Here is an 11,310-nt window from a genome sequence, read left to right on the forward strand (position 1 = left end):
TGCAAGCAAGTTTTAATTTACGGTGCTAATACGCAGCTGCGTATTTATAATTCAGTTATTTTTAATTTACAAACGAAATAATGCAGAATGTGAGAAATTTCTCGTACAAGAATAATAAAAACATATAACATGAATAAGTTGAAAAAATTGAAAATGGTTAAAACTTTAAAAAATGAGTAATTTTGCTTCGCAAAGAAATTTGATGTAAATGAATAATTTTTGTTAAAAAAGTAGTCACTTGCAAGATTTTCTATACTTGATGTTTAAACTTTTATCAAGTATGTTTAAAAAATTTTAATTAAATAAATATTTTATACTTGATAAAAGTTTAAACAAGTAGAAATTCTTTCAAGTGACTATATTTCTTTTTAACAAAAATTCATTTACATATTCTTTTAAGCAAAATTACTTATTTTCTAAAGATTCAACCATTTTAAATTTTTTCAACATTATGTTTTTACTATATTCTTTTACGAGAAAATTCTCACATTCTGCAATTCGGTAACAAATTAAAAATAACTGTGACTTTAGGATTAATTTCAATTTAATAATAATTTATTCAAATTGAAATTAAAATAATTGCTGTTCAGACATATTAATAATCTCCCGCAGTTCATGCTTTGGTTGAAAATAATACACTGAGAAATAGTTATTTTCGTATCAAGGGCGCAAAACAGGTGATTGCGACGATGGCGAAATGAAGGGACCGAGGGGACACAATTTCGCGCCCGAGGCGAAGCCGAGGGAGCGAAATTGTGTCCCGAGGTCCCGAAATTTCGCCAGAGTCGTAATCACCTTTGCGCCCATGATGCTAACATAATTTTTTGTCCTAACTGCATGGAAAGTATGTCATTGAGGGCACGAGCAGTGAATTCTTTTTAATGATTTTTTCGATTTACCTAATCTTGCCCTCGCTTCAATTATTTTTTGCGTCCGAGGTGTGAACAAACTTTCTTGTCCTACCTGGACAAAAAGCATTTCATTTTAGACACAAACTGTATATAAAAAGTTAAAAAAGAGATTTAAAGGAAACAAGCATGGGGCTATATGTTTTTTAAGAATATTTTAAATACATCTTAAATTGAACCAAAATTTTTATTTTGAAAATATTTTAAACAATACTTAAATGTCACACATTGAATGGTATGTTTTGTAGTTTAACAAAATTCATAAACTTTCGTTAAGAAAAAATTAAATTTTATACATATTTGTTGTTTTTTGAAACAAAAACTTAACGAGGCGAGATAAAAAATAATGAAAATATGAGCAAAAGATACAGATGTGTGAATGTCAAATTATTTATTTGTAGATGTTGAATGTGCAGTGCGATATGTTATATGTAATTGATTGATTGTTTGATTCTTGAGAATTATTAATTTGTGATGAATAATGAATGTCATTGGTTTTCCGAACTTTGTTTGATGTGTTTTGCCCTGATGAGCTAGCTGCAGTTGAAATAGAGTCAATATCTGATGCAATTTCGTGGATAATTTTTCGTTTATTTGATTTTTTATTATTTGACTCATTCGATGGAATTTCCTTGATCTGCTTTGAACCACTTGATGAGGCTAAATTCACTGAGGCTTCAATTTGATTTCCAATTTTTCTCTTGTATGTTGTTGATTCTTCAATGTAACCTAGAAATATATTTATTTTTTAGAATATTAGTTCATTTTTATTTATTTATTATTATATAAATTAGTTATTTTTAAACAATTTTTAAATATAGGAAAACAAAGTTTCGTTAAAAGTTATAGGGAGGATTTTAATAAAATGTCAAATACTAGAAAAACAAATTTTAATTTAAATAAAAATGAAATTTTACCTTCCGCTACGGCTGAAGTTTTCCAACCTCCGAGACGTTTAAGAGCGATTATGTCCGCACCAGAATCGGCTAGTAATGTAGCAGATGTCCTTCGAAAGCTATGTCCGGTATATAATTCAGGATTTTCGAGATCTAAATATTTGGCAATTTCACTCGGCATTTTACCGAATTTATTTTTCCCAATAACTTGGGTGGTGCACTTTCCTTTTTGAAAGTTAAGGAAAAATTTATTCGAATTAGCATTTTTTGGTCTTAGAGATTCGTACTTTGACACAATTTCTCGAAATTCTCCTTCCACAGTAAATGATCGTGGTGTTTTGGTTTTTGTATTTGGTATTTTTATTAAAAGCAGATTGCCTTCATGAAGAACATCTTCCATTTTTATTTTTGATAATTCTTCCCTTCTGCAAGCACCACTTATGCCGAAAATTAAAGCAACCTAAAAAATATTTCAATTTTTAATTAGCTTTTATTATATAATTGGTAGTTTTTGTTTTATTTGTTTATTATTAAAGCATTTCTTAATATATTTTATTTATTTATAGAAGGTTATTTATTTTATTTTATATATTTTACAATCATATGCATGCATTTTTAGCAATCATTATTTTTAATTAATATTTTTTTAATGTATTATTGATTTTTAACTTTATAAAATTTAATTAATTAATTTATAATTTTTTTGTTATTGTTATACTTTTTAATATATATTGTACTTATTTATAAATAAATATTTGCATTTTATTTTATAGATTTTAACAATGATATGCATGATTTTTTTGAAATGATTATTTTTAAGTATTTATTTTTATATTATTATATTTATCAATTATTTATTTAACGTGTAACTTTATTTATTAAATTAATAAATTTGTTGATTTGTTGTGCAGTTATGAAATTATTTTTGCACGCATTATTAATTATTATACATATTTTTATTAAACTTTTTTTTATATATAATTATTGATTATATAAATTTTTGTTTTATTTTGTTTCTATCTTATTTTCTTTTTTATAGATATATATATTTTTACTTACTTTTGTAGCCAAAAATATGTCATCCGGAGCTTCGGACAGAAACATGTTAACATTTTCGGGAGATAACGTCTTCGATTTTTTTGATTTGTAACCATCTGAGTTTCTTTTCAGAAAACTTGTAACTTTCATAAAGCTTGCAATGTTAACATTGTCATTGTTTTTTAGAGTAGATTTTAACATGGAGTATGTTGACCATACCGTTGGTGGTTTATACTTTTCAGATAATTCTATCAAATATGCTAACATAACATTTTCTGTAATAGTCGTCACCTTTTTTGATTTGGCCCAGGTCTTGAATGTTGTGTAGACACTGTTATATTTATTCTTTGAAGTTGACGGCAGGAAATCTTTTTGAGCCTCTTTCACAAGTTCGCGAATTTCCGGTGGTGTGTGGAAATTAGTATCTTCATTTTCATCCGAATCATTTGAATTATCCATCATCTTTTTCGAATTTTGACAATTTTCAGCAATGACAAAAAGAAACGTGCTTGATATCGTTAACACTAAGTCGTCTGCTACGCTACGGCGTTGTTTTTCGGAGGGAATAGAACCAGATATTAAGGTCGTTCTCCAATAGAATCCTAAACTCATACGCTGCGATGCGTAACTAACGTATGGTTTTAGCATGGGTAACCATAGCAACCCGACGTTACTGCGTCTGCAAATCAACGCAACGCCGCTTTTTGAATCCTATTGGAGAAAGACCTTTATGAGACAGGGAATCGGAATCATCGTTTGTTGAGCAGGGTTGGACACATAAAATACTTTAGTTAAATTACGTGGCCTTTTACAGTAAAATATCTCGCATTTTTTACTTAAAATGTTTAATACACAATGTATCTTTGAGTAGAGGGGGGTAAAATACGTACTTTACATATTATGTATACGAAACTAGCTATTTTACGTGAAAAAAATAAAGTAACGCAAAATTTTCTTTACTTTATGACCGTTAAAACGAAAGAAGCGGGCGGAAAATAATTTGCGCCCGCTCGGAGGTAGAAGAAGCGGGCGCAAAATATTTTGCGCCCGCTTGGAGGATGGTAAGCGGGCGCAAAATATTTTCCGCCCGCTTCCCCTACCCCTGCGTTGGAATGAGTCACTTTGCGCCCGCTCTAAGTGCCCGAAATGACATACTTTCCGTGCAGGTAGGACAAAAAATGAGTTTGCTATTATAGCTTATAATTAGCTGTTTTAGCAAAAAAAGTTGGCTAATTATTAGCAGCGTTAGCTAACAATAATTGCTATCCATATAATAGCATTTAAGGTTAGCTAAGGTAGCTAAAAATTAGCTGAAATAGCTAACCATTTTTCTCCATAATATTGTTATTATTATTAATTAGAACGCCTCATTTAATTGCTTTCAAATGTGTTTTCCATGCATTCTAAAAACAAACACCTGTTGAATATTTTTTAAACAGGTTAAAAATAATTCTCAACATTTAATAATTTACTATACATTTCAAAGGGGGCCGTCCATATATTACGTAACGCTAATTTTTGAAAATTTTGACCCCCCCCCCATGTAACACGCTGTTACATACATTAGCGCCATTTTTTTGGCTTATCGTAACAAATAGCTTGACCCCCCCTCCCCCAAAAAGTGTTACGTAATATATGGACGATCCCAAGGCGATTTATCGTTTTATGTTCCAGTGACATGCCCTTATGCGTGTTTCCATTTTTCGAATCGCGCAAAAGAGAGAGAGAGAGAGAGAGAGATACGCTTGGGAATGTTATTGGCCCGCCTTGGGTCCGCCTATCCTTACAACGCCGCCATTACATGAATTCATCCCCACTCCTTCCATACCACTTGCACTCGGCAATAGACCCGCGCGGTGAGAGAGAAAGAGAGTTTGCAGCATGATCCAAGTAACAAGGTCTCGCCAAAGTCGGGCTCAATTTTAACTCGGTTCGCGCACCATAAAAAAGCCGACCAATCATAGCGATTACCTGAAGCGACGACCATATTGAAGCGCTAAATTTTGAATCAAATACAGAAACAAATTTAAAGAACATAAAGAATAATAAATTAAAAGTAAAATAATTCTTTATTAAATATTAATATTTTTTATTAAATACTTATTATTAACTTGATACATAACATTCACATATATTGGTTGCTTGGAATCTTGAAAATCAAATTACTATTTATTGCAATATTTATTATTATTATTAATAACTTTATATTTATTAATATTAACAATAATTAAAAATAATAATTATTATTAAAAATAAAATAACATTCATAATAATTTATTAATATTAATTACTATTTATTGTAATATTTATTATTATTATTATTATCAATAATTTTATACGTATTAATATTAATAATAACAATTAATAATATTTATTATTAAAAATAAAAATATATTAATAACAATAACAATCTTATTTTCTGGATTTGAAACACATTTAAAAATACGCGGCTAGACTTTCAATATGGTCGTCACTTCGTCCGCATTCTGATTGGTGCTTGGTTCCACGTTTTTTTTGCCTGCGCGTGGCGAGACCTTGGGTGTTTTCGATCCTGTCACTCTGAGTGCTCTGAAATGAGCAAGGGGTTCTCAAACAATGTCAAATATAGATTAATTAAATGGTAAATTCTGATTGGCTAAAACACACTGAGCCTGACGTGATTGTGATACAGGCTGCAGTTTATGGTGAAATGTAACCAAAAAGTAGTTGTAACTTTTTATTTTCCCCTAAATAGACTATGTTCAGGCAGTTCTCGTGCTCTGGCTCGACGCTCGGTCTCTAACCTACCGAGCGTGAATCCGTTGGATCAGAGCGTTGTAAACATCCAACGAATTTTTTTAAAATTTGCTTTTTGAAGCATGGCCGAAATTTTTGGTTTGGGTTTAATCGACCCAATTGTCCTGAGTGCAATCCCAAATATAATTTTTGCCGATGACGACGCTGAAGAAATTTTAATCGCAATGACGAAAGAGGTGCATGAAAAAATTAGAGGTTATTTTGAGGAAATAATTCCACGATATTCAATATCAGGTAAGTATTTTAATTAATTATATTGTTTAATAGATTAGTGTACATGGAATAATTAAATTTATATTTTAGTAACATTTCTACTAAAAGAATTTTCAATTGATTGGAATCTTTAAATAATTCAGTTTTTAATTGATTGGAAGATGTAATAATTGCATTTATGATAGACGTTGGTATGAAATAATTGAATTTTTTTATTAAACTACAATTTAGAATAATTGAGTTTTAAATTGGTTAAAATTTGGAATAATGTAATTTTTAATCGATTGAAATGTCGAATAATTGAATTTTAAAGTGTTTGAAATTCGAAATAATTTTTGAAAATTTATTTTATTGTTAGATTCGTTCTTAAAAAATTTTTCAGTTTTAATATTGACGATTTTTTTTTATTAAAAAATTATTATAATTATTTTTTAAAGAAATTCTTTAAAAAACACATTTAAAGCCTTTGACAGCGTATTGAAGTGTTTTGAGTAAATTTGTTGTCACCTTTTGGTTACCTATTTTTAAAAAATTATTCACTTTTTCCCCTATTTTAATAAAAAAAAGGTACTGCGATCCCTGCGCTATAGTTTTTATAAAGATCTTCATAAATTTTTTTTAATTTTATATCTTAAATAGAATAAAAATTAAAATTTTCGTATTTCCTTCAATAGTGTCTGGGTATACAAAAATTAAAAAACAATTTTACAGAAAAAAAAATTTTTTTTCGCCCTGTTATGTTGTTTACAAGTTTCAATAATTTTCGATTCTCAAGTCAATATATTTATGTAATGATAAGTTTTTTTTAAACAAATTTGAATTTTTATCTGTTGCTTCTACTCAATAAAAGTTTCTTAATATTATGGATAGAAGTGAAATTCTTTTGTTAATTTTGCAGACTTCAAATCACATTTTCGAATGACTCGGCGAACGTTTCAAAATTTGTTGGAAACTCTTGCTCCATCGCTGATTGATTGGAGGAATGCAGAACAAACCACAGATCCGGAGAAGCAATTATGCATAGCTGTATGGTTGTTATGCAATCAAGAAGTATACAGGTATGATTTGTTAATATATTAAATTCAATAACCCGCAGTCAGTCACAAGGTGAGGATTTTCCTCACAAGGATCGTGCCTATAGTAAATTTGATTAGTATTTAATTTTTTAATTTTTATTATAAACAAGATCTACCTTTTGTAATCCAACATGTAAAAATAATATCGCTTCTTAAAATAAATTCCTCAATTAGTGCTAATTTCTAGATTTCATCCTTCAAACAACTTTTATTGAAAACTTGACATTCAAATTTAGAGTTTTCGTCAATTTAAAAATGAAAAATCGCTATTTGAGGAAGATTTTTGCTCAACTTGACATAAACATTCATTTCTTTATTCCATATATTGACAAAAAGTTAAAAAAGTATATAACAAATTCTTAGTTTTTTTTCCAAAAATATTACATTTTAATCTAGAGATTTTGTTGACTCCAAAGTAAATAATCGCAATTTAAGAAATATTTCTGCTCGACTTGATCCAAAACATTTATTTCTTCATTTCCCATATTAAAACAGGGTTCAGAAACTAGAGAAGAAAAAACCGAATTTTTTTCCAAAAATTTGACATTTTAATTTCGAGATTTACCGAATTTAAAATTAATTTGAAATTCACTATTCGCAATTTAGAGAAAACTTTTGCTCGACTTGATTTCAAACCTTTTTTCTAAGTTCAAAATATCGAGAGAGTTTCTAAAAAATTAAAACCAAAAAACCGAAATTTTTTTCCCAAAATTTGACATTTTATTGTGAACATTTCGCCGATTTAAAATCAAAAATTCGCTATTTAAAGAATATTTTTGCTCGTCTTGATCCCAAACCTTTTTTTGTAGGTTTCCCATATCGAGAGAGTTTCTAAAAAAGTAAAACCAAAAAACTGAAATTTTTTTCCAAAATTTGACATTTTATTTTGGACATTTCGCCGATTTAACATCGAAAAATCGCTATTTAGAGAATACTACTGCTCGACTTGATCCCAAACATTTTTTTCTAGGTTACCCATACCAAAGAATTGTTTAAAAATTTAAATCTGGAAAACTAAAATTTTTTCCCAAAATTTGACATTTTATTTTGGACATTTTGCCGATTTAAAATCGAAAAAATACTATTTAGAGAATATCATTGCTCGACTTGATCCCAAACCTTTTCTTCTAGGTTCCTTATATCGAGAAAGTATCTAAAAAATTAAATCTAGAAAACCGAAATTTTTTTTCCAAAATTTGACATTTTATTGTGGACATTTCGCCGATTTAAAATCAAAAATTCGCTATTTAAAGAATATTATTGCTCAACTTGATCCCAAACCATTTTTTCTAGGTTCCCCATATCGAGAGAGTTTCTAAAAAATTGAAAACAAAAAACCGAAATTTTTTTCTCGAAATTTGATATATTATTGTGGACATTACGCCGATTTAAAATCGAAAAAAACGCTATTTAGAGAATACTACTGGTCGACTTGATCCCAATCCTTTTTTTCTAGGTTCCCCTTATCGAGAGAGTTTCTTAAAAATTAAAAACAAAAAACCGAAATTTTTTTCCCGAAATTTGACTTTTTATTTTGGACATTTCGCCGATTTACCATCGAAAAATCGCTATTTAGTGAATATTACTGCTCGACTTGATCCCAAACCTTTTTTTCTAGGTTCCGCATATCGAAGGAGTATCTAAAAAATTAAATCTAGAAAACCGAAATTTTTTTTCAAAAATTTGACATTTTATTGTGGACATTTCGCCGATTTAAAATCAAAAATTCGCTATTTAAAGAATATTTTTGCTCGTCTTGATCCCAAACCTTTTTTCTAGGTTTCCCATATCGAGAGAGTTTCTAAAAAAGTAAAACCAAAAAACTGAAATTTTTTTCCAAAATTTGACATTTTATTTTGGACATTTCGCCGATTTAACATCGAAAAATCGCTATTTAGAGAATACTACTGCTCGACTTGATCCTAAACCTTTTTTTCTAGGATTCCCATACCGAGAGAGTTTCTAAAAAATTGAAAACAAAAAACCGAAATTTTTTTTCCAAAATTTAAAATTTTATTTTGGACATTTCGCCGATTTAAAATCGAAAAAAACGCTATTTAGAGAATATTACTGCTCGACTTGATCCTAAACCTTTTTTTTAGTTTGCTCACATCAAGATTGTGTCAAAAAAGTTAAATTTTAAAAATCGAAATTTTTTTTCAAAAATTTGACATTTTATTTTTGAGATTTTCTCGATTTTAAATTGAATATTTGCAAATTGAGGAATATTTTTGTTTAACTTGATCTTTAACCTTTTTTTCTAGGTTCCTAATATCGAGGTAGTGTCTGAAATGTTAAATCTCGAGTTGAACAAAATAACAATCGCTCGAAAAAATTTGTGTGAAAATTATATGGACTTCAATTTAAAGAATTTAGATTTGCAAATATTTTTGCAATTTCTGTTTCTAAAAAAAATAATTATTTACAGCTGATTATTTATTATTATTTATTTCTTTTAGATCTGTCGCTGATCGCTTTGGGGTTTCCATCAACACGGCGTGGCGTTGCACCATGAAAGTGTGCCGCGCGCTGTGCGAAAGGTCGGGAGATTATATAAGATGGCCACAAGGACGTGAGCTGCGAAGAGTTCAAGAGGAATTTGAGGAAATCAGTGGGTTTCCTAATGTCATTGGGGCCATTGATGGATGCCACATTCAAATTAGTGCTCCCTCAGAAAATCCTGACAGCTATTTTTGTCGAAAGAACTTTCATTCTTTGTTGCTGCAAGGGATTTGCGATGCCAATTTACGTTTTATAAACATTTATGCTGGCATTTGCGGAAGTGTTCATGATGCCCGTGTCTGGAACTTGAGCGACATTAAAGAAGCCATTGAAGTTGACAAGGAGCGTTACTTTCCTGGTGACAGTCACATGCTCGGCGACTCGGCCTATGGTGTCCAGTCTTTTTTAATGGTCCCCTATAAAGATTACGGCAACATGACGGCTGTACAAAGACATTATAATACGGTTCTGTCGAAACATCGAGTTGTCGTCGAAAGGGGATATGGTTTGCTGAAAGGTCGTTGTCGCAGATTACAATATTTATATTTGCAAAAGATCAAAAATGGATCTTTGATCATTGCTGCGTGTTGTGTGCTGCACAACATTTGTCTCGACCTAGATGACGAAGTAAACGAGGAGATTTTGAACGAACTCGACCCTATTGAAGAAGATGATCTTGATCCCCTTGAAAATGAGAGAATCAATCTTCCTGCCCAAATTAAGAGGGACGCTATTGCCGAAATGTTATTCGAGACAAGAAGACGTTGAAATTCTTTCCGGTATCTTTCAATATGGGATTGAGGGGTAAAGTGCGAAGTGGGGTAAAGTGATAAACAAACAATGCCTTACTTTAATTAAAAATATTGAAACTGTTGTATAACTTTTGTTGTGTGCTAAAACTATTTTTTACAGTGAAAAACGTGTCTGCACATTTACCTTTTTAATTTAAGAATGTAAATAGAAAATAAGTGGTTTTTAAATGTTTTTGCAGAATTTACTTTATGTTGTAAGTTTAAAGTGTGTTTTATTTTTATTCTAAGTAATTAGTTATTAATATTTATTATTTAACGTTTGTTTATCGGAATGTAACAGGGTGTCTACTGGTTATGGAAGTCCTGGAAATATCCTTGAATTTTAAAAATTGTCCTGAAGTTTAGTGAAAAGTTCTGGAATTTTAATTTTTGTTCCTGAAAATTTTAAGTTTTAAATAATTTGGTTTGAATTTTACATTATATCAGGGATCACAGGCTGACATTTTATCACCTTTTTTTTCTTTTTCAAATTTGGTCACCTATTTCACCTGTTTCATTAAATTGTCCCCTATTTCACCTATTTTGAGAATTTTTTTATCTGCTTTATATTTCTTCAATTTTGAGTTTTAATTTATTACAAATAAAATTAATTACTCCAAATATTAATTTAAAATTTCAATCAATTAGAACTTCAGTTTTTTCAAAATTCAATTAATTAAAAACTCGATGACTCAAATTTTAGTAAATTAAGAAATCAATTACTCCAAATTTTAATCAATTATAAATTCAATTCTTCCACACTCCAATCATTGAAAAACTTAAATATTCTATGTTTTAATCAATTAAAAATTCAATTATTTCACATTTTTTTCAGTTAAAAATTCAATTCTTGTACATTCAATTGTTTGACACTCCAATCACTTAAAAATTCAATTATTCCAAATTTAAAGAAATGGTGAATGCAATTGTTAAAAATTTCTGTCAATTGAAATTTTAATTATTGCAAATTTTAAAAAATAAAAAATTAAATTGTTATTGATTTTAATCGGATAAAAGTTCAATTATTCCAAACTGTGATCAATTATAAATTCAATTAATCTGCTTTGCCATCAATTAACAATCTAATTAT

General features: G+C 29.3%; 2 protein-coding genes across 2 annotated transcripts; one reads left to right on the plus strand and one right to left on the minus strand.

Annotated features, from left to right (window-relative positions):
• Positions 1–1,076: 1,076 nt before the first annotated feature.
• Positions 1,077–3,527, minus strand: LOC122499209. Its single transcript, XM_043607393.1, has 3 exons — positions 2,864–3,527; positions 1,826–2,264; positions 1,077–1,637 (listed from the first exon to the last, which is right to left on the minus strand). The coding sequence occupies exons 1-3, from the start codon at positions 3,488–3,490 to the stop codon at positions 1,300–1,302; spliced, it is 1,404 nt and encodes a 467-aa protein (XP_043463328.1). The 5' UTR covers positions 3,491–3,527; the 3' UTR covers positions 1,077–1,299.
• Positions 3,528–5,201: 1,674 nt separating this feature from the next.
• Positions 5,202–10,818, plus strand: LOC122499187 (putative nuclease HARBI1). The gene is made up of 3 exons (XM_043607366.1): positions 5,202–5,872; positions 6,750–6,909; positions 9,387–10,818. Exons 1-3 carry the CDS (start codon positions 5,701–5,703, stop codon positions 10,195–10,197), a joined length of 1,143 nt encoding a protein of 380 aa, XP_043463301.1. The 5' UTR covers positions 5,202–5,700; the 3' UTR covers positions 10,198–10,818.
• Positions 10,819–11,310: the final 492 nt, after the last annotated feature.

This window comes from Leptopilina heterotoma, unplaced genomic scaffold, assembly GCF_015476425.1.
Source record: "Leptopilina heterotoma isolate Lh14 unplaced genomic scaffold, ASM1547642v1 Lhet_166, whole genome shotgun sequence".
Lineage (NCBI taxonomy): Eukaryota > Metazoa > Arthropoda > Insecta > Hymenoptera > Figitidae > Leptopilina > Leptopilina heterotoma.

Bases quoted from the DNA above. Each gene is read 5' to 3' on its own strand.
- LOC122499209 (XM_043607393.1), bottom strand. From the start codon at position 3,490: ATGCTAAAACCATACGTTAGTTACGCATCGCAGCGTATGAGTTTAGGA. The intron at 2,265-2,863 runs GTAAGTAAAAAT...AATATTTTTTAG, and splicing joins ACATATTTTTGGCTACAAAA to GTTGCTTTAATTTTCGGCAT. The intron at 1,638-1,825 runs GTAAAATTTCAT...ATATATTTCTAG, and splicing joins AACTTCAGCCGTAGCGGAAG to GTTACATTGAAGAATCAACA.
- LOC122499187 (XM_043607366.1), top strand. From the start codon at position 5,701: ATGGCCGAAATTTTTGGTTTGGGTTTAATCGACCCAATTGTCCTGAGT. The intron at 5,873-6,749 runs GTAAGTATTTTA...TTAATTTTGCAG, and splicing joins TCCACGATATTCAATATCAG to ACTTCAAATCACATTTTCGA. The intron at 6,910-9,386 runs GTATGATTTGTT...TATTTCTTTTAG, and splicing joins TGCAATCAAGAAGTATACAG to ATCTGTCGCTGATCGCTTTG.